Raw genomic sequence first — 24,432 nt, forward strand, 5'->3', positions numbered from 1 at the left:
TCTTTTTCAATCTGAAAGATGTTGTCATGGCCATTTCTTTATTAGATAGTTTAAACATCTTTTCCAAGTCTTTCATTGATCACCTGCATTTTTTGATTTGGCTGTATATCACACCTCAGCTCATTTTCTCCTGGAGTATTTATCAATCATCTTATTACTTTAAAAGAACTCTTTATATGCTAACCATTAATCTATTATATGTTACAAGTATTTATCCCTACTCAGACTAATTTTCTGTTTGACTTCTTTTAAAGTAACAATTGTGAAGCAAAAGCTACTTTAGTCATATTTAATCACATATAACATAGGATCATCGTATGTGCATTCAGTTTTATCTTCCTTGAGTTGAAAATATTCTACCATTTCTCATTCCATTTTGAAGTACTTGGACACAGGGAGCCTGACAGACTCTTGGATTTTATTTAGGAGTTCTCAGGGGTAAGCCACCTTCTCCATTAAATGGATCCCAGGGCTCTCTTGTCTACTGCATGTATGACCTTTTGTTTTTGGAAGCTTACTCAGAGGAACCAAAACTGTGACTCATTTGTATTGTAAGCAGGAATATATACATATATATTTTTTTTAAATAATGAAATCAAGTTTATTAAGAAAGTGAAGGAATAAAAGAGTTGCTACTCCATAGCAGCCAGCAGGAAGATTTTTTCTAATAGCATTTGTGCAGTAAGATATATACTTTCTAATCATGAATAATGTAACTTAGCATCTGTTTAGCACTTGGACAGTTTCAAAGAACTGTACCATAATCCATATGGTAGGCCATTTAACTCTGTTAAGTAAGGTACAACTGCCAACTTCTTAGACCGGAGTTCTTCCTCTCAGAGACTTCCTGGAGCTTAGCTACAAGAGTGTTTACTTTGGACTCTAGACTTTATGTTATATCAAAGAGATATGGAAGATTTCACTTTTATAATATGTTAATGTTGTCCCATTTCCCCTCTGGACCTTAAAATACCAAGCATCATCATCATCAACATCAATATCAATGACACAAAACTGTTGGGGGCACAGTCATTGAGTGGATAGGCTCAGGTTCATTCAGCCCTTCTGGATCTTGGGTCAGCCACTGGTATTGACAATAGGGATGAATTTTCAATCTTGAAGGACATATAAATTCATTAAAAATAAAAGAAGTGCAATTAGTCTGGCAAATTGTAAATAACCTTAAAACTTTTCTCCCTAAAGAGAGATGATTTTATCACTTTCTTATGAGCATCTTTACAATGCATGACAGAAAGGAGGCAAGTAATTGGATTGGATTGAATTAGTGAACAATCATCACTACCTTCATCTGTAAAACAGCCGTTTTCCCCTAGTGTTAGTACTATATTTGGATGAATTAAAGAAAACCATGAAATTGATACTTTTCTCTAAAGAAAGCAATGTCTTTTCTTAGTAGGATGCATTTATTTTTCATATGAAAGGTGGGACGTAAAAACAGATCTGGTTTGAATTCTGGCTCTGTTACTCTCCAGTTTTATAATTAAGGGGAAATCTCTTACTGTTTCTGGGTCTCAGTTTCCTCATTAGTAAGATAAGAAAATTTATACAATAAATCTTCGAGATCCCTTTTAGCATTAAGAGTCTGTCATCTCAAAGGTGAAGCAATTCTTAAGATTATAATTTTTTGAAGAGTTGGATAACAATTAAACTTATGTTTATATCTAAATTTTCTAATGCATTTTTCAATATTCTAGATGCCAGTGACAAGAAAATTGTAACTGGAAGCAAAACAAAACAAAATATTGGACAGCTATAACCACATTTTAACAAAATTGGAACACTCTGGATTTAGGTACTTGTCATAGTGTCATGATGTAACATGACTCTCCTAGTATTGCCCATTAAGAGTTACATCCCTAGAAAGATACCTGCTGCCTTTCTTTTTATCTTGCTCACATTTATTTTGCTTAATAAACTTAATCAGGCATTTATTGGATAAAATAAACCTTATAATCTTAATGCCCACTAGATGGAGATACTGGGACAAACACTTGAATTAACCACATGTATTTTTACTTCTGAGGCATGCTCTTAGTTTTAATAAAAATAAATGAATAATTAAAAAAAGAAAAAGAACGAAAAAGGCTCAAAAATGTCAATAAACTAACCTAAGGTAAGATTCAAAGCCAGAAAGACCTGGCTCCAAAGTCCACCAAGCTACCTTGTCATTATGCTTTAGGAAACAGAGGCTGTGCCCAAAAATGGTTCCTGGTGAGCCAGCGGAGCACATAGCTCCATTGTTTTTGCATATCTGAACTGAAACTCCCTTTCATTAGCATGAACAATGAAGTTGACCATAAGTTCTAGGAAGCAGACATTTGTGATTCATTACAATGTTCCTCCATTTTCTCTTCAAGTGAAAAAATTTTTACCTTGCTGGATGGTCTGAGGCTTGGAGGCTTTGTCGTTATCCATGTCCAAACACAATTCCCGAATACTTTCCTCTCAAAGATCCCAATGTTCTTCATTGTTTTGCAACCCAGAGTGATCTCAATATAAGGCTAACATCTTGGTATGATTTCTATATTCCAATAAGGTAATACCAGCTAGCACAATGCCTCAGACACTTTTTTAAGCACTTTCATGTTCTATCTAGTTTCAAATTCATGAGAGTTTCAAATTCATTTTACAATGAAGAAACTGAAGTATAGAGAGGTTAAGTAAACTGCCCAAGATCATCCAGCTAATAAGTGGCAAAGTCAGAATTTGAGTTGAGTCTTGGTTCTATGTTTCTAAGCACAATACTATATCTCTCAGGGAAGGGTTTCGGGAGTAGACCAGGAACCCGAAATTCAGGAGCCCCCAAAGCCTTTCCTGCATACTTATCTCTTACTAGCACAATTAACTGAATCCCTTTCATTGTTTGAATTCTTAAAAAAACACAGCGGGGCAAGATTTGAGGGAATAATTAGTAAACACATACCAAAGTAACTGCTATCGGGAAGAGGAGAAGAGGGGAGAAATAATTTCCTTAAAAAAAGTTGTTGGGGAAAGCCAATGGGAGGCAGGAGTCTGGCCAGCCTGATGGAATCAGACAACAATATGACCCAATTCACTGCTACTAAATACCAACGGGGCCTCCAATGCCTGCGGTAAAGGCTGGTGTCACTCCTTTGGCTGACAGAATACTTATTTTGGCTCTGGCCTTCTAAAAATTCTAAATAATGATAATAATGGATGGGCGGCAGGCTTACAATCTCTGTGGTTTGGCAAGCGTGTCCTGAAATTGCAGGTTCCTTCCCATGGACAGAGGAACCCTCCTATTCCCTGGGGGAAGGGTTCCTTACACTGTGTTTTGAGCAGAACAGTCCTGTCCCACCCTTGAGGTCCTAACTGCAGGATCTCTAGTTGTAAACCAATCTGGACTCTCCTAGAGAATGTAAAGAAGAGAGGGGCATTCGATGACTACTTATTATTTTTTTCCCTAGCATAATGAAAACTATGAGAATACTTGTTAATTTTCCTAATATGGATCTGATCATATAGATATAGACACAAACCAAATAGAAAAAAAGAACTTTCACGAATCATCATCTGAATCAACTCAGTGTACATATTTGCCTTGGGGAAAGGTTTTATGTATACAATTGTTAATTTGCAAACACTTTGACATGTAGTGGGAAGCATCTTTAGGGTCAGGAAATGCTGAAGGTGTTTCAAGAGTTGTTACAGGAAATAAATCCATTTTACTGCATTGTGCTCAAATGTTATGCTCAGAGCATTTACTGAAGGTCATTATGAGAAACAGTCATGTGAACACTACTTTTGCATTTATTTTCAGACATTGCAGAGGTCTTGTTTTATGTGCTCTAAGGAATCACGTGAGAAATGGATTTCAGCATTTAGCACCCCCAGGAAAATACTGCCTCTTTAATTTACTATTTCCCTTTTTACCTTGGCCTTGAGGAATCCCAGTAAATAAGATTAAACAAAACAATTACATTAAGTAATTAACAGTTGGTATGTTTTTATTCTTCCTTCTTTTGCCCTAGTTTTCTACTTCTAATGAATATTTTTGGTTGTATAATTCCTAGACACTTTTTAAAATAAAATAGGCACTTGGTACAAGTAGAAAAAAATTGAGACAAAATAGATGGGAGGGATAGTTATGTTAAGGAAGCAATAATAAGCAAGAGTACATTCTAAGAAGGGGGAGTAAGAATGTTGGAGGTCCAGTAGCTGTATTGTATAAGGAATAGTTGAAATAACAGTGGATGTGTGGCTTAGGGAAAGAATAAGAGGACCCACGAGCAGTTCTTTCAAACATCAAAGGATTCTAATATCAAAACGAGGAGAAAATTGGGGATACAAAGGTTGAAAGGGTAGAGTTTGATTAAGTATAAGGAAAATGTTTCCAATGACTAGAGTGGTCTAAAAATGAAAAGGGCTAATTTGTAAAGCAGTGAGATCACTGTGGTAACAGAGGCCAGAAAATGATCTCCTATTAATATATCAAGTTGGGAGTGACTGGAATAAAAATGTAGAAAGGGAGAGGGCCCCTGGGATCTGGGGTTCAGAGACAGCAGCCCCTTAACTTCAATTCCTAGGAAAACTACACTTCCTTGTCCTTCTCCAAATTTTAAAAATTCATAAATATCCTGTTCAACAAAAGATGAAAATAAATATAGAAATGTTGAAACGAAAGGGTTAAATTCCCTGCTCTTTGCAAAATAGGAGAGGGAAGTAAAAAGAAAACTTCATGGAAGAAAGGGGAATTTCCATTTTGTCCTGTCTCCCAAAACGTGGATTCTTGGGTACAACTCTAGTCCCCAGGATGTTTATGAGGCCAATGCTGAGCTGAGGTTACCACAAGAGCTCACCTTCCCCCTCCATGCAATATACCAGGCCCCTGACCTTGCACTGCACAATATACCCTACGGAAGAGTACCTCGGGGGAGATTCATTTGATCTCTTATGTAGCATTTTAAAATATATAGTTGCAGGTCTATGCTACATATGTGGGAGAACCAAAAGAAGTGCTAATAACAAATAACTTTCATGAACAATCTAATTGCAAATCACAGCCCAAGTACAGTCTAATCCATAAGGCAAAAACCTGACCTAGAAAACTTATCCTTTGAAAAATAAATGATTGTAATCTCCTTCTCTAGATTGCTATTCCTTGAGTACCTATATATAGCTATTCCTGATATTCCCCCAAATTATAAATTATAGATACTATGTTCAACAAAAGATTTAGATAAAAATAGAAACAATATTGCAGATGATGTTGCATAATCAGTGTCCTGGATGCAAATATGAAAAATCAGTCAGTTTAGCACACTATTGGTAGAAGGGCTCAAATGAGAGGGAAATAATTTCTAATGGAACAAAAACTAACCTAGACCAGGAGATATGCCCAACTGGTAAGGTAATTTGCTAGAAAATAAATCCATTTTACACACTGCCAATCCATGGAACAAAAGATGCTAACATTGTCTAAAGAGAGACAGTAGAAGAAGGGGAGAAAAAGAAGATGATCGTTTCCAAGAAATACCAGTAAGGATAAGACTCTGGCTGGCTGCCTTGCAAGGCGGATGAGGGGCTCTCTGCTACTGGACCAAACAGCAGCTCACAACATCAGCCACTGTCCTTACACCACCCGTGCCTCAGACTGCAGCTCTGCTCACTTTCTCTCTTCACTTCATGATTCTTCCTGTCCACTTCTTTCAGAGGATATATTACTTATTTCTATAGCTAAAGTTTTAGCTCTGCAAAGCACTCTAAAATACTCTGCATTTTATGTCGACATATGATACAGTGACTTTAAAAAATGAGTAATTTTTGCCTTGTACCTCCAACTCAGTTTTTACATCTCAACTGACACCACAAAGCTCTCCCCATTTAAACTGGGTTCTCCCTGTTCTCTCTCATAGTCTGTTTTCTTCCTAACATTTATCACAATCTGTGTATAGATATTTGTGCATGCTTGTTTAATATTGGTCTTCCTCCATTAGTCTAAACTCCATGAGGGGAGGAGCCATTCTGTTCACCTTGTATCTCTAATACCTAACCTATTTGTTGATAAATGAAGCCTGAGTAAATGAATGAACAAATGAATATATAGTGCCAACTCCCCATTTCCCTACTAAACCACCATATTCAGAAAAAAAATCTTCCCCTAATAACTGAGTATGTACCAAATTAAAACCCCGGAGCTACACAGATATAACATGACATTTGCACATCTTGGAGAACAAAATAACACTCTTTTGCTTCATCTAAAGTTTTATAATAGAGAATCCTCTTTCGTTCTTCTTTATATGTGTATGTGCTGAGATATAGAAAAAAAATCCAGAAAATTCATTAGTCAATATTTGCCAATTTCCTTTTGATAAAAATGAAATGAAATGAAAGAGGTAAGGATTTTACTTCTTTCCATTTTTCTGATTTATTCATGAAAAATGTGCTAATAATTATTAAGCATCTACAGTATGAGCAACATGAAAAGGAGAAAATAAAAACTAGAAAATTCCATAAAATAGAAATCACATGTTACCACAGAAATGGCATTATGTGTAGAAGAAAAAGGGTTTAAGTGATAAAACCATCCAAGACATTCCCAAACAGGTTTCCCAGTCTGTTACCGCAAACACCGCTGCCATTATTGAAGGGAATGGTATTCCCCATTGGACTGAGACTCAGGAGACAGAAGACCTTGACAAAGATTCTCTGCTTGACCAAACTTTCATCGTGCTCCTAAACCAGTTGCTAGGCCCATCTGTTCACCCTGCTAAGTCAGTTTAGCAAGAACACCCCACCCTCAATATCTGATCACCTTTGATATCTGATGAGGTTCCTCATCTTCCACCATCCCCCAGGTAATGACTGATCACTTTAGCCCGCATTCAGCAAGAATCCTTTTAGGTCAGGTTAGCTGGAATCCCCATTACTCCTGATGTTTAATTTCCCATTCATTGACCCCCACGCTGCTCCTTGGCTATAACTTCCCACTTGGCCATGCTGTATTCAGAGTTGAGCCCAATTAGTCTCTCCCATTGTAAAACCTCATTGCTGTGGTCCCTAGGTCTATCACAATGGTCTTAAGAAAGCCTGCTTTACCATGCTTTAACAAGTATCATTGAATATGTTTTTTAACCCTTTACACCTTTACTTTGCTCAAGTACCTCTCTTCCATATTGGTTTTTAGTTCATCATCTCTTATTCCTCCACGGTCCCAGCCACTACTCTCAATCCCCTGAAATTAATACAGCAGTTATAAAACTCACTGTAATGGACCCATGTGAAATGTCTAGCCACCTTCTTCCCATCTCTACATTTTTTTCCGGATACTGAACTCTTTTTCCTTCTTAGCACTCCACCTCCAACTATTAATACCACAAGGTTGTAACAATATAACTCTTAATTGCCAGATTCACACACTGTAATCCCCCATCTCCCACCCACCCAACAAAATACTTTATCACAGTTCATAGATCCAGGAGTGGGTACCTGACTGAAGGCACTAACCAGATTCCCTTCTACAGTTCCTTCTTCACAAAAATCTTCCCAATGGGGAGAGAAAGTGTCAGTTTCAAGCAATCTGTGTCTATCTCATATGATCATAGAAGCTGTCAGCAGCCATATTTTCTAAAATGGAGACCAGAAAAGTAGAGGAAGCTGGTCTGAAGCTAAGAAGAATGAAACAGACAAGCAAAACAGAGCGAGACAAATGACAGACTCAGTCTTAACAACACTTAGGTTTCTGGTTTCTGTGTATTCCTGAAACCCAGCTATAATACTCCATTATATTAGATTGCAAAATGGCCACAAATCCTTCCCCTCCCTGTTTCCATTCCCTTGCAATGTGACTTTGCAGCTCCTTCCATCAAAAGATGGAATCTGTTTTCTCTATTCATTAGATCTGGGATACAACTTGCTTTGGTCAATTTGGATAGAGGCATGTAAGACATAAAAACTTGAAAAGCACTTGTACATTGGAGCTTGCCCTCTGCCTGCTCATGGAAGCAGGAGATCTCCATTTGGACAAGCCTGGACTAGCCTAGTGTATGATAGATATGTGGCCCAAGTCCTCTATCATGTCAGCTGACAACCAGCCAGTCCAGAAGCAGAACTGCCTACCTGACCAGCAGCTGAGATCAGATGTCTTAATGAGCTCAGCCAAAACAGGCAGAATTATTGTCAAGCTGAACCCAGTCCAAGTGGTGGTGGAAACAAGCCACTATGTTTAGAAAAATTTGTTACACAGCAAAAGCAAACTGACATACCCACCTTTGCATTTTAGAACACATACATAAAGCAAACATTCCTTTTTTCATGAAGCTGGCTTGAGTGAGCTATTTTTCCTTGCTAGCAAAAATCTTAAAAGCTCACATGTGCATTTGAAATATTTTATCTTCACAGACACCCAAACAATATTCAGACATTCAAACAATTTTAAACATTTTGTTCCATTCAGTTAAAAAAATAGAACTACTTACTTTATCCTTCCCTGAGGTCTATGATCATCTTCTCTATAGCTTATCAATTTTTAGTATATACATATATATATGTACATGCTAAACTCTTAAAATATGTATACACACACACACGCTATTTTTAGTGTATATATAGTATATATGTATATATGCTTCCAAATAAATGTGCTTCTGGGGATATAGTAACAGGAGAAAAGAGACCAGAATTCTAAAACCTTCTCGTTTTCTACTTGCTCTTTCACTAAAACAAAATTTGAGGAGCAGCTTCTCTGGGGAACTTTTCCTGGCCTCCTGGGATCTGAGTTACATACTCTAACTCTGCTCTATTAAATCACTGTATAGCACAGTGATTAAATCATGTAAGTTTTCTTCTCTGCAAAATACAAATTATAATAATTACCTACTTCATTGTGTCATTCTTAGGATTTTAAAAGCCTAGCATATAGTTAGTGCATCAATATCCCACCACCTCAGGATCTTTACATCTACCATTCCTCAGTCTGGAATGCTCTTATCCCAGAATCTCTGCTCAAATGTTACCTCATCAAACGGACATTCCCCCATTTCCTGCCACTCTCCATCCCAAACCTTGCTTTTTCCTCAAGGCTTTTACCACTTTATCTTTTTTCCATCACCCTTTGTTCCCTACTCAAATGTAAGCTCCTTGAGAGTAAGCACTGCATTTTAGTAATTGCTCTTCCCCAGTGCCAAGAATAGTGCCTGACACAAAATAGGTAAATTTGTTAATTGAATCAACATATGAACTAAATGTAGTTTCTTTGAGTTGTGGTATTTAAAGATACAATGATTTTATTATCTTCACAATACTTAAGGTGACTGTGAGTCCAACATTTGGTTGTAGAAGATCATTAATAATTTTCTTTAACTTTTTTTTTTTGAGACGGAGTTTCGCTCTTGTTACCCAGGCTGGAGTGCAATGGCGCGATCTCGGCTCACCGCAACCTCCACCTCCTGGGTTCAGCCAATTCTCCTACCTCAGCCTCCTGAGTAGCTAGGATTACAGGCACGCGCCACCATGCCCAGCTAATTTTTTGTATTTTTAGTAGAGACGGGGTTTCACCATGCTGACCAGGATGGTCTCGATCTCTTGACCTCGTGATCCACCCGCCTCGACCTCCCAAAGTGCTGGGATTACAGGCTTGAGCCACCGCACCCCGGCTAATTTTCTTTAATTTTTAAATAACATTTTATTTTATTATGTTATTTATTATTTATTATTTTATTATTATGTCAAATAATCCATAATCTTATACAATAGAATATATTGCTTTTATATTTAAAAAAAATTTAAGGAACATATAATTATTTCTAATGAGATCAGGAAAAATCTGGAATTGTTAAGAAATAAAATGTCACCCATTTAAGATGTTGTGCTGTATTTCCCACTTCTACTCATGGATTTGGGAACACTCAACTCATGAACTAGCACTCAGAACTAGAACTCACACTTGAAAACTGTCAATATTTATAATTTTTAACTATAACACTTTAATTAGAAAATGTTTAATTGATCTTAAATTTCTGGTCAATAAAAATTCTCACTTTACTAGTTATGATATGTAATGCCTATTCTTTACTCTAAAAGAGAATACAATTAGGGATAAAAGAGAGGTTTCCACATGCATCGGGAGATATTTGTGCCTTTAGAAACATCTGTATTTTGGGTGTCCAATTATGTATTATAGGATTGCATTCCATTTCCTTGCCTCTGTTGCTTCTTTATCACCTCCCTGTGTAATAGCTCCTTCACTTGACAATGTAAGAGGCAGGTGATAAAATTGAGCAAGTTCAGTTGTGACACCCAAGAGGAACAGTCTTTACTAGTACCGTTACTATGACAACTTTACTAATTCACATGCTTAAATTTATGAGATTTATGTCTGTATATAACAGACAAAGCCTATTAGCAACTAGGGGGAACCCAGCACCTTGCACAAATGCCTAAAACTAAGAACGATAGTAACCAGCTAGTGTGGCAGAGACACCAACAAATCAAAATAGACATGAGCCATACGAGAGGCAGGAGAGAGATCAGTGGATCAATGCTGCCTGGAACATAACTCCTCAGTAAATGTGGATAAATGAATAAATCCTCTGGTTAAATAAAATTATAAAATTGATAGAATCTCAAGTGAAAACCCAAATAATTATTTATGTCATCACCAGGAAATTATCATGTTGCAAATATGATTACATTTTTTTATTAATTCAGTTAGGCAGCAGTCTCCCGGATCTAAATCAGGGAGTGATTTGAGTCTATGGGGATCCAAATATTTAAAAAAGAAATAGTCTCTATGTTTGAAAACCTAATGATGGTCTAGAGGGAAATATCTTTGCAATATAAAGGGAGACATACTATAGTGAGAAAGTTAAAAGTTAAGAGGATATTGACATCTTACAGGCCAAAGAGCTTTAATCAAGGGGGCAACAGAGGAGAATCTATTTAACCAATTACATCTTGCTAAACCATGCGAATTGACACGGATTGTACCGAGTAAGCACATACACATGAATGGTTCAGTACCAGCAATACAACTATCCATCTGCCTGCTAGAGATGAGGAAAGGACTGCAGTGTTTATCTTTTCTTTCTTCTAATGTGCTAACTACATGCCTAGAGAAACCTGAAAAGATCAAATAACAAATGATGGTTCCATCAGCACCATCCACCCAGAAAGAAAGAAAAGGCTAAAACACATAAGAAAGCATGTACATGAAAGGCAGCTATTTGCCCTTGTCAGGGCTCTCTTAAGTCCACCTGTTCCCTGCAGACGCTCTGGCTTACACCAATTTATGTAGACAGGCTACAGTATCATTTTTACATTATACATACTACTGATCAGCCTCTTTTAATCTAACACAGGCTCTAAAGAATTAAGCCTGTGTAACATAAACCCCTTAAAAGATTACAGTAATTACAAACACAAAGACATGTAAATATTTGTTAGTCAGACCAAATTTGTGTTGCCTGGTATTTTCTTTGGAGCCTGCCCATGTCATTATATTGAAAGGTGATATATACAAACCCTGAATGACTGCAAGTGAAATAATGTAGCCCTATATACACAGTGGCAGTTTAAAATTACATCTGCTTTGGTTATTTTTATGTTAGACATCTCAAACAGTTTATTCCAAGCTTAGTACATTTTGTTTCATAAACAAAACAATGAAGAACGGGAACAGACTTAAATAGCAGTGCAATAATGAAGAACTGAAATTCCTTGATAAAGTCGAGAATTTGTGATTTTTTTTTTTTTGAGACGGAGTTTCGCTCTTGTTACCCAGGCTGGAGTGCAATGGCGCAATCTCAGCTCGCCGCAACCTCCGCCTCCTGGGTTCAGCCAATTCTCCTGCCTCAGCCTCCTGAGTAGCTGGGATTACAGGCACGCACCACCATGCCCAGCTAATTTTTTTTTTTTTTTATTTAGTAGAGACGGGGTTTCACCATGCTGACAAGGATGGTCTCGATCTCTTGACCTCGTGATCCACCTGCCTCGGCCTCCCAAAGTGCTGGGATTACAGGCTTGAGCCACCACACCCGACCTTGTGATTTTTAAGTCATCAGTATTTTTCACTCATTTGACAAATATGTACTGAGTATTGTATTTATTAAAACACATAATAGAAGACATGTTATTGTCTCTATCATCACTTTTAATACACTTTAAAAAACTTTTATTAACTAAAACTCCACCTTTATGAAAGGGAATTCACATGACATACCTAAACTATGGCATTATTTTGATAGGTAGCACAGATCTCTACCTATTTCTGTGTATTAAAAAATGTTAAGTAGAATTGAAGAAACAGAAACCACATGATGCAATTCACCAAGAAGGATATCTGTCACCTATACTGTATTCTTTGGGGGGGAGATACATCAGTCTCAATATAAAAATAAGACAACCATCTGACAAATCCAAATTCAGGAAATTTGACCAAAAAAAATGGCCTGGACTCTTCAAAATTGTCAGTGTCATAAAAGACAAAAAATGCTGGGAACTGTTCAAAAATAAACTAAAAAAAAAAATCAACTAAATGCAATGATGGTAAAGCTGAGTATTAATTAAATCCAATTATTGGTAAAATTGAGTATTATTGTGGGTACTATTTAATTCCCTTCTTTTTAATTTTTCTGATCCAGAATGTGTCATCTTGAATAAATAAATTCTTGATCAGAAAAATTAAAAAGAAAGAAAGAAAAAGAAACAAGAAAAAGAAACTCTAAAGGACATTACTATTAAGACAATTGGAAAATTTGAATATGAACTACATATTAGATAATATTGTGTCAATGTTAAGTGTTCCGATGATAATTATTTTGTGGCATGTTGAAGAATGCCTTGCTCTGAGGAAATAAATATTAATGTATTTAGGGGTGATATCCTTAATTAACTCTCAAATGGCTCAGAAAAAAAAGTAGAAAGATAAAGCAAATGTGGCAAAATATTCTTCCTTCTTCTATACTTTTGAAATTTTCTCATAATTAAAAGTTGGAAAGACATTTTAAGTGATACATTAACAATACATCTAAGTGTGTGTGTGAAAGTAATGTAACATTGCTGTCAATAGGTAACAATATTATCCCAAATAATTGAAGAAAATCAATCAGAACTTCTAAATATGAAAGCATCCTGCATTAACACTTAGGTTTCTGTGAACTAGTCTTAAAAAATCTACATCTTTTAAATTTTTCCAATAAATTTCTTTATCACCAAATTCTCTTTTATCCAAATTTTCTGCTTTATCACCAAATTTAACCATAGTGACATTATTTGAAGAATTAAAATATGTATAAAACCTGATAAGAATTAAAATATTTTGTCATGAAAATAAACATAAATACAAATTAAATGATAAAAATAAAAAGGAGCACTTTAATTACAATGAAAAGCTCTTCGCAGCATAAAGAATCCTGATGACTTAAATTTTTGCATATATTTTACAAAGCAGTAACACAATTTTATCAGAAGAAGAAATAATCGGATAATCTCTGAATGCCTCTGTAACCATGGGACTCACCACCAATTTTACTTTCCCTGTACCTTACTTAAAATATAAGAGATTTATGGGCTTTGATGGTCATAAATACATTCCACAGGGTCTTGCTTCCCTTTGATTTAAATAAGCAGTCAAAATTAACAACTAGTTAACAGCCCAATATGTCATCTTATGTGGGATGTCACCCAGGATCTTTGAAACAATTGTTTCATTTGTATGCTTAAAAGATTAAATCAGCATATTGGTCAAATAGTAATCTGAGTGGCATTCATTAAAATCTATCATTTGAGTGCCAGGCACGGTGGCTCACGCCTGTAATCTCAGCACTTTGGGAGGCCAAGGTGAGTGGATCATCTGAGGTCAGGAATTTGAGACCAGCCTGACCAACACAGTGAAATCCCATCCCTACTAAAAATACAAAAATTAGCCGGGCCTCATGACGCCTGCCTATAATTCCAACTACTTGGAGGCTGAGACAAGAGAATCACTTGAACCCAGGAGGCGGAGGTTGCAGTGAGCCAAGACTGCACCATTGCACTCCAGCCTGGGCAACAAGAGCAAAACTGTCTCAAAAAAAAAAAAAAGAAAAAGAAAAAAAATGTCATTTCAAAGTGACACCAAAAAATGCCAATCTCCTCCTATGCTGTCCTGAGTAAGTCCAGACTGGTAGTGATACAAAGCAGGGCACCTGGGTGTAAACAGCACATCTTGAGTTCCTAAAGGATGAATTGTATAAACATTCCCTGTTTTTTATAAAAAAGGAAACAAAAGGAGATCTTACTCCTGCTTCCACTATTGCTCTAAGAATTTATAATGTTCTATAGGAAATAGTTTAGTTACAGACAAAGACTTTCCCAGGGTAAATTATTTTAACATGTCTAATTGCCAATCCATGTGAATAGTCTACACATGCAGACTTTCTCAGGCCAGCTCTGGAAGACTAGCTTCACAGTATTTTATAATAGCAGGGTCAGATCTTTAAAATACTGTCATAAGATAAGGGTAAAAAGCATTAATTTTACACACTGGACAAGAGGATAAGATTTGATCATAAAAGGTAACTCGAGGCAGCAGGCAGTATTGACACACCTAACTTTAACGAGTAGGCTATACTAATCTTATAAAAAATATTTTCCTTCAGTAATAAACTAACCTTAGCTTGGTGTAACTTTCTTACTTTATAAACTTTAAAGTTGGCGGCCATAAGTGCAAGTTAAGAGAAAGGAAGGAAATAAATAGCTCCATTCATTCATTCAACAATCATTTAAATTGTGGCCAGACAGATAAGTGAATAGGCCAGTGTCTGCCCTCAAAGAGCTCACAATACGATAGTGTCTTTAGGTTAACAAGTCTTCCAAAAGAAAATATAAACCTAGAGTGCCAGACAGGTTCGGTTTGCCTCTCCAGACCTGTCCACTTGCCTTCATCCTGCTATCTGCCCCAGAAGGCTGTGCAGGATGAACTACAGTCATGTGCTGCACGAAAACTTTTTGGAGTACTCTCATAAGATTAAAGGGGAGCTGAATAATTCCTATTACCTAGTGGCGCCATAGTTCAGAGCAGTTGTAACATCACATTACATTTTGGTGATGTTGATGTAAACAAACCTACTGCACTGCCAGTCACATAAAAGTGTAGTGCATATGATTATGCACAGTACATAATACTTGATAATGGTAATAAATGACTACACTACTAGTGTACATATTTATTATACTTTTTTTTTTTTTTTTTTGGGGGGGGACAGAGTTTCACTCTTGTTACCCAGGCTGGAGTGCAATGGCGCGATCTCGGCTCACCGCAACCTCCGCCTCCTGGGTTCAGGCAATTCTCCTGCCTCAGCCTCCCGAGTAGCTGGGATTACAGGCACACGCCACCATGCCCAGCTAATTTTTTGTATTTTTAGTGGAGACAGGGTTTCACCATGTTGACCAGGATGGACTCGATCTCTTGACCTCGTGATCCACCTGCCTTGGCCTCCCAAAGTGCTGGGATTACAGGCTTGAGCCACCGCGCCTGGCCTTTATTATACTTTTATTATTATTTTAGAGCATACTCCTTCTACTTATTAACTATCTTCTGTAGCTTTAAAAGAAGATCTGTAAATAATGTCAGGTTTCTTCTAAATGTCCAGAGGTCACAAGTCTGAATAGATACTAGCTTATTGGTTGGGCACTTTGGAAAGGTTTCCCATGCAGTCAACTTGTCTTCTTTAATGATTCTCAGTCATGAGTATTTTGAAGGAAGGGATAGAGAGCAAAATGCCACAAGTGACTAGTTTGGAAGTCCCTGGGGTTCTTGCAGTACTCAAGTGTAAGAGCAAAAGAAAATACGTGGTAGAGGGGAGTGAAGCCCTTATTGATTAGAGCTTTGCTGATCTAGCTTGAGAGTTTTCAGGTTGTGTGTGTGTGTGTTTCTGGGGTGTAGAAGATTGGTCAAAATGGTGGGAGAAATTTTAGAAAACGCAAACCTTCTTGGAAGGCGGTAAGGTTTTTCAAAAGCCTCAGAAGGTTAAGGTTTTTCAAAAGCCTTGGAAGGAGGTTATGGCTGAAGGCAGCCTAATTGTCTTACCTTGAGCTAATAACAAAAAGCAAATATCAAGGGAATGGAGAGGAGTTTATCTACATAGCTTGTGTACTCATGTGGTCCTACGACTGACCTTTGAACAGCCATGGGCAAAACTGCCCTCTACTCTGGGGGTTGGCAATGTTAATGGTGTTTACTTGAGACCTTGTCATTTAATTTGTACTAAATAAATAAGAACATCCCCAGCTTATGAGGGCTGTTGCTGACTCTGACAGAGGTCCCCTGGCCATGCTCACTGGCAAGCCTATGTCGGCGTACGTTTTTCATCCGTAGCTTGGTTGAATCAGCAGGTCGGACTCGACAGTGGGGTGCAGTGGGAAAGCCTTGGAATCACTTAGCCATCAGGTAGAAATATGCCTTTGTCCTTTGCTAAAGAGAATGGGGTCCCTGAATTCATTTTGATCTGTCTATGAAGTCAGCTTCCACTATGCTTCTTTTCTATACACTTTTGATAATGTGCTTTTGACAGCTACTCCTTGTTTTCATGAAATCTATTGAGATTTTACATAATTTAAGTAGGTATGGAGTATTGATTCAGTGCCTTTGCAAGTCACTCTGTCTCATTATAATCCTTGGAGGACATTTTATGGTTCTATTTTTAGTGTCCCAAAGGACAGAAAAAACATGAATAGACTAACTCACATGTCTCCCTCGCACCATCCATAACGACAGCATTCTCTGCTTGCTATTACATTCTAGTGCTGTTACGGCACCAGATCCCTCCAATAATGGTTCTCTGAGTTCAGGACGTGCTATCTCTGGCTTTGGCCATGGGCCTAACTAATTTATTTATTTACTATTTATTGTTTCTTTAATTTTTGTGGGCCTAACTAATTTTTGATTACCATCAGAAGAATACAAGTTTTTTTCTTAATATAATCTGAGTTTTTTATTTTTTAAACCTTTTGTTTCTAGTTTCTTTACATCTCATAACCATTTAGGATTTGACCTTTTTGCTTATAGTACTGGGGTGAAGAGGTAGGGCCACTGGGGAAACCAGCTGGTGGGCCTGCAGTTGAATTTTTCACTCCAGGCATGTTTTATTTTGAGTAGAGACTCCCTGCCCCTGCAAGTAAACCCAAATGCTTTAAATTGGCCATATATTTTCCTGTTTGCCTCAGGCTTCATTACTCCTTAATGTTGAATTGGCTGTTTGGGGGTATCCAGAATCTTTAAATTCACTCTCCCTGCACACTTAAAAAATGATCTTGTATCCTATAGTAATTATAACTGGTCTTTACATTCGGGTTGGTATTTAGCTGTTTTCTTGTATAAATCAGATGATTCCTTATTATCATGTAAAGATAACAACAATTGTATAGTACTTTAGAGCACTATGAGGTGCTTTTATTTGAAGTTTTAAACTTTAGTTTCTTGCATTATCACAATAATCCTGTGGCTAGGCAGGTGGGTATTTTTCCTTATTATGTATAGGAGGTAATATATGGTGGTGGTGAAGATGATGGGTGCCAGAGGTAGATAATTTGAGTTTGAATTTTATCTTTAATAATTACTAGCCTAGTCTCAGCTAATAACCCCACTCATCTTCCTAATCTGTAAACTGGAGAGACCTATTTTATAGGCATATTAGTCCGTTATCACACTGCTGTAAAGAAATACTTGAGAATGGGTGACTTATAAAGGAAAGAGGTGTAATTGACTCACAGTTCTGCATTGCTGGGTTAGCCTCAGGAAACTTAAAATCATGGCAGAAGGCAAAGGAGAAGCAGGTACTTTCTTCACAGGGTGGCAGAATGGAGTGAGTGCAAGCAGGGGAGATGCCACACACTTATAAAACCATCAGATCTCATGAGACTCACTCACTGTTATGAGAACAGCATGGGGAAAACCACCCCTGTGATCCACCTGGTCCTGCCCTTGACATGTGGGGATTATAGTTCAAGATGAGCTTTTGGGTGGGGGCAAAGCCAAACCATATCAATAGGGTTGTATGAAAAATAAATAATTCAGGCAAAGCAATTAGAACACTACCTAGCACATAGTAAGTGCTTAATAAACCTTAACTACCAAAACTATTAGCCTCATTAATAGAATCTGAAGAAATGGAGAAATAATTAATAAGCATAAATGTCTCAATGTTCTGTTTTTTCCCTCTTGAGAGGGAGAATACTTAAATTTTGGTGAATCTCATTTGTCTTTTGATATCCCTTTGAGGTAGTGAATAATAGATTATATCATTTCCGTTTTGCAGGGAGTAGTTGAAGTCCAGCGATAAAAGAATACAGGCTTTGGAGTCAGACAGATGAGTTTCACATCCTGGCTTTCCACTTCTGGTTATATATCTCTGAACCCCATTTTTCTCACTTCTATAATGGGGATGAGCAGAACACTGTTAGGAGATTTGAAGGAGATAATGCTCAGAAAAGAAATAATGCAAGGTACTTGGTATACCTGCCACATACTGTCACTCAGTAAATGTGGCTGTTATTGCTGTTGAGAGGAGGGGACTTTTTACACTGGCCCAGGGTCAGAGTTAGGTGGGCACCCAGGTTCCATCATCTCTTACATAATGCTGAATGTACTGCTTCATCTGGGTATGTTGTTTCTCTGCATTTTAAATCCAAGTGTTTTGATCTTTTGGTTACTAATTTAATTTTAATGTACATATTATGGACACTGGCTCTGTGTGTCAGCAGACCACGAACAATACCTATTGCATCAAAATCCTGAGTTTACCTCATGTCACAAGACAGAGTTAATGTTAGTGAATCCACATGACCAACAAGGAATATGACACTTGCAGAATCTGTCAGATGGTGTTTGGGCAGCTATTCCCAGAAACTGAAAGCAGCAGGTGTTTATTAATATTTACTATGTGTTTGGCATTGCACGAAGTAGGGGACACAAAAAAACACCATATTATATACATCTCTCACAAGAAACAGATGTGATAGAAACATGACACAATTAAGGAACAATAATAACCCTGTGAGTCAGTTCATATTAGTTAAGTGGGCTCCAGTCTATGTACTGAAGGACTCTCTCAGACTGGTAGATAAAAACAAGTAGCCCCACACTTAAAGCATATTCAGTACATGACAATAGAGTTATAAACAGGGGGTGCTGGGGAGGAGTTATATGGTGTGTGTGCATTTGGGTGTTGGTGCAATTTCCAAAGCAAGGTGCTGCTTGGATTGTTGACTAGTTGGGAATGCTGGGGAGGAGTACTGAGTGAAGTGAATAGAAAATCTTATTTGCCAAGTCAGTGAGATGTGGAAGAGCCTAGGGAAGTAAAGAACAGCATGTGTTTAGTATCCCTGATGGCTAGAGCTTAGGGTTTACAGGAGGAGTGGTGGGAGAGCAGGCTGGAGCAGGCTAGGGGAAGTCATTAAAGACCTTGTGTACCATGCTGAGGAGTATGAGCGTTAAGGTGTTGAAAACCAAGCAGGCAAGAGATGATTATATCATTGTTTCAGAATAATTATTCTGGAAACATAATGTAGTCAAACAGAAGTAAGGGTCTGAATCAAGTCTCATAAGAAGGAAAAACTGAGTAGATGAATGATTGAATAGTAGTGTGAGTATTAGATGATACTAACTATAAATGTTGTGGGAGTTTAGAAAAAGGAGACACCATGATGGGAATAATATTCAAAGAATACTCCATGATGAAAAATGATTTGAGTGGTCAGCCCAGGGATTTATTGATAGCAGCTAGCCAATAAACTGGATGTTGAACTTAAGTACAATTTATATAGGAGAGAAGACAGGAAGTAATTCCACATTGCATAAACATGTGTGAAATGGTCAGAGAGACAAATCTAATTGGATAAGAGTGGTAAATGATCCAATTTCATATGCATATTGGTCCCAGATTTTGGAAGCCTTCAAAATGCCTGGTTGAGGAGTTTAGATTTATTTTTTAATTAATAGGAAGCCATTAAAGATTCTTAAACAGATATTTCAAGATTTTCAGTTTGGGTTAGAACTGTGTGCATCTATTGGATTGCTTCATCTTGGTTGGAGGAGGATGAGTCTGATGAGATAACACTAGTTCTGATTCTTACATTTAATGGAAATGCCAGAGAGACTTCATTACTTTTAGACAGAAAAATAAAGGTTAATGACCCCACTTTGGTTATGGGTAGACTATGGAATAGTTCACCATTGGGAGACAAAGGAAGCTGAGGCAAAAATGAATGAGTGCCCAGATGAGATTTTCAGTGATACCAGTCTAGAGAGGGATAGGGTAAATAGAAAGATGGTAGAAACTGCTTGCTCTGTGGAGACTTTTAGGGATAGCAGAAACATAGCGTGCACAGTCAATATCTTATTCCATACCCACAGCAGACATTGTTAATTGGTTTTGGTATATTTTCCTATAGTCTGGAGGCCTTGTTAATGCAGTGCTCCAGGCAGGCTACTATTAATTGATCAGAGCTGGCAGTGGAATTCAAATGTATTTGTCAGGCCTGCAGTAAGAAATGAATGAGAAATGGGTTATGACTACTCACAGTACAAATCAATTTTTACCTTTCCAGGTGGAACTTGCAGAAATCTGTGCCAAGAGCGAGCGTTACATTGGCACCGAAGGAGGAGGCATGGACCAGTCTATATCATTTCTTGCAGAAGAAGGAACTGTAGGTGGCATTCCAAATAGAAGTCATTTGGAAATACCTAATGGGAAATTTTACATCAGAGAAAGGCCTCGAGAGCCCCAAGATGCTTTGTTATGGACAGCCTACTATATTAGGCTCTATTGTAGAATATTATTTCCCAACTGCTTGTAACTCAAGGGTACCACCAGTTAACCTACTCTATTTCATATTGATTGCCTTCTCTTATGCTTCCAGAATGATACCTCCGGTCTGTTTTTCTCATGTGTCTAGCTTTTTCCCCTTTCTATTTTTCTTCATTGTTAAGATGAGCTTTCTCAATTCCCTAGTTATTGGAACCTCATTTCCCGCTCCTGTCCTAAACCACTTCATCTCCTGGCATTTTTATAATATCATGTTGGTTTTAAACCCAAATCGTAGTTCACTGACCGCATATATTCACAGTCCCTCTTTTTATAACTTATTCTTTAGTATCATTTTTCTCTGTCAACATTTTTGGGGCTTCAGTGGTGGGAAAAAGAATGTTGACAGTAAGCCAGGAATGAATTCCTTAGCTGGATACTACTTCCCCTTGGCTAGCAACTCCTTTAGGCAGAGCAGAGGTTTTAGCTGTTGCCCATAAGCTGTTCATTTCCAAAATAGAGCAAACATTTCTTTAAAATCATTTCTTAGTTTTTCATCAGATTCCTACGAGCTTGGCTGTTTTCCAAGAACACCTGGATTCCTTCTTATTAAGAATATTTGTTATTGATTCCCCTAAGTCAAAGACATGAGGCATGAGGAAATTTGTTTTAATACTAAGAAAATACTTTGGGTGTTTTGGATGAGACTCAACAAGCAGACATGAGGGCAACAGTCCTGATGTTAATGTAAATTAGCTATAGAGTCTGAACACAGTCCAAGTTCTCTGGGCTTACAAAACACTTCACCATCTGACCCCTGCGTTACCCCTCTATCCTAACCTCTCACCACTTCTCACTCCTCAAACTGTAAGCTCCCCGCCACATTTCCATGCCTATAGCTCCATTAACATCCCATGTTGTCTTTTGCCCCTGGACTTGCCTAAGCTGTTCCCTCTTCTTGACATGCTTTTTGATGAAAGAAACCCTCTGTCTGCCCTACTTTTACTCATCTTTTAGGACTTAGTTTAGATTTCTCTTTTTCAACTGAGTGAAAAAGAGCCTAAACTAGGCTGTATCTGATTGGCTATATGTGTCCATATAGCATCTGTGCTTTGCTATCATTGTAACACAACTTGGAAATATATTTGTCTGTCTACTAGACTGTCTTTCCCACTTGACTATAGGCTCTATGAGAGGAGTGACACTGTCTCCTGTTCACTGTTATATTTCCAGTGCCTAGTACAGTGCCTGGAGGTCAATATGTCATATTTGAATGAATGAATGCATTTTTGATGAAACACTTTGCTAAGATAAATACATAAATACTTGAACATTTTCTGAATTCTAATAAATTATATTTCTCCTTTTATTTTTTTTCTAACAGGCCAAGTTGATAGAATTTAGTCCTCTGAGGGCAACTAATGTGAATCTCCCAAGTGGAGCAGTGTTTGTGATTGCCAACAGCTGTGTGGAGATGAATAAGGCAGCAACTTCCCATTTCAATATCAGGGTGATGGAGTGTCGGCTGGCTGCAAAGGTATGAACTTGGCAAGCTAGTGAAACCTGAAGTAGGGTTTTTCTTGTCTTCATTTTCATTGTTCTCTATTACTTTATGTCTTTCCCCAAATTTTAGGGCATCATTCTGACTTCAGCAGCATTCCAGCTGAAGGTCATTGGGTACAGAGCAATCTGATTTCCAACTCAGGAGACAGATGAACCAGTTGTCTTCTGGGGTGGCACTGGGAAGAAAATGACAGCTTGTATATGTGAAGCACACGTTGTGGGTTAGAATCTATGGGTGAAGAAAGATAGTTGGTGACAATTAATGGGAAGTGACCACAGCTGGTCTTGTTTCCTCAACAAAAGTGATGGCAGCCTCACCCCTCCTGGTCCTCTAAGATGCAGTTTTTATATTGGGCTATCACTAGTTACTCTGAAAATACAGGATTGGTGCAGTTCCCCTGCACCCAGTACCCAGAAAGAAGATTTTTACATGTCTACTAGGGAAACATAAACCAGCAGGGAGTCTTGGAAGTCTCTGTTTAGAAAACTCTCACAGATAAACTTAAATCTATTTAGGTAATAACCATTGAGTAGCTATTTGCAGTTCTAGCAGCAGGAAGATATACAAAGGAGTATAAGACATAGGACTAGAGAGAGTGGACGGCAGAGTTGAGAGTTCAAGTTGAGGGATTATGAAACAGGAAATGGTTAATATGTGATCAGATAGTAAGTAAACCAGTGATCCAAAAAGTGACACAGGAATTAGATGTTATAAAGGTTCCAGAATAGCTCATAAAAGACTAGAAAGTTGGAGAGAGGACTGAGGCTGGAGGCCAGGAAGTGGATTCTGCGTCAGGAGCTCCACTGTGCTTTCTTCCACTCTTGCTTTGATCTCCTGATGGATAGTGAAGGATATCATCTAAGACTCATGATCACCAACCTTCACCAGGTCCTAAATACAGCCTGAAATCCATTTTCTCAGTAGTAATAATATCAGGCCTTCTTTATGTCTCTCAAACACCCATTACTTGATTCAGCCTGACTAACTTCCAAAAGTGATCTTCCATATTTCCTTCTGGAAATGATGTGATCACACAGACTTTGGCTTCCTGCTATTACATCTAGATGTCTTCTTGTGTCTGCATTTCCTGTCAAAGCCAGCCCTTCCATGTGTGGTTGCAGGGCACTCACTCCATCTTTAGCCTGTTCCTCACCTCTATTTCTCTACTAAATCCTTTCTATCAAACTCCACATATTCTAGTATTTTTTATTAGAAAAGTCTACTCTAAGTCTCACAACTTTCTCCAACTACTATTTCTATTTCTACTTTTCCTTCTCTTCACAGTTAAACTTCTCAAAAATTGCTTTATATATATATTATCTTTACTCCTCTACCTCCCTATTATTCCTTAGTTTACTAAACTTTCACTTCTGCCTTCTCCACAATATTAAATTTGTTCTTTCTTAGCCACCAAAGATTTTTTTCATTGGTAAATCCAGTGGACTCTTTTTTCTTTTTCTTTTTTTTTTTTTGAGACAGTGTCTTGCTCTGTCACCAGGCTGGAGTGTAGTGGTGCAATCTCAGCTCACTGCAAATGTCACCTCTCAGGTTCAAGTGATTCCCCTGCCTCAGCCTCCTGAGGAGCTAGGACTACAGGCACATGCCACCATGTCCAGCTAATTTTTTGTATTTTAGTAGAGATGGGGTTTCATCACGTTGGCTAGGATGGTCTCGATCTCCTGATCTCGTGATCCACCTGCCTCAGCCTCCCAAAGTGCTGGGATTACTGGTGTGAGCCACTGCACCTGGCCCAGTGGACCCTTTTCAGTCTTCATCTTATTTCTCATTGTTATTTCTTATATTTCAATAGAGTTAACCAGTCTTACCCTCTTGAAACATTCTCTTCCTTTGGTTTCCAGTATACTTCACTTCCTGTTTTTTTTCCTCTTATATTTTTATTGCTATTTCTTTTTGGTTTTAGCCATTTCCCTTTCTACCCCCAACCCCCACCCTGCTTCAGGCAGGGATAAAGGGATGGCAGGAATTCACTCCTCCCACAGATCTTTAAATCTTGGTGTTCTTCAAGGCCTTGGCTTTGGTCTTCTTTTTTCTTGTAGTCTTTCTTCTGTTAGCCCCATGCCGTCTCACAGCTTCAACTTCCAT

The 24,432-nt window shown here is 37.8% G+C and overlaps 1 protein-coding gene across 6 annotated transcripts in view; it reads left to right on the forward strand.

Moving 5' to 3' along the window:
* GALK2 (galactokinase 2) overlaps positions 1 to 24,432 on the forward strand; it is a 123,454-nt gene that overhangs the window by 64,271 nt on the left and 34,751 nt on the right. For all 6 annotated transcript variants that reach the window (XM_035259619.3, XM_078334216.1, XM_035259621.3 and 3 more), the window contains exons 6-7: positions 20,569 to 20,667; positions 22,150 to 22,302. In XM_035259619.3, the coding sequence (XP_035115510.2) occupies positions 20,569 to 20,667; positions 22,150 to 22,302 (252 nt within the window). The remainder of the gene's footprint in view (positions 1 to 20,568; positions 20,668 to 22,149; positions 22,303 to 24,432) is intronic.

This window comes from Callithrix jacchus, chromosome 8, assembly GCF_049354715.1.
Source record: "Callithrix jacchus isolate 240 chromosome 8, calJac240_pri, whole genome shotgun sequence".
NCBI lineage: Eukaryota > Metazoa > Chordata > Mammalia > Primates > Cebidae > Callithrix > Callithrix jacchus.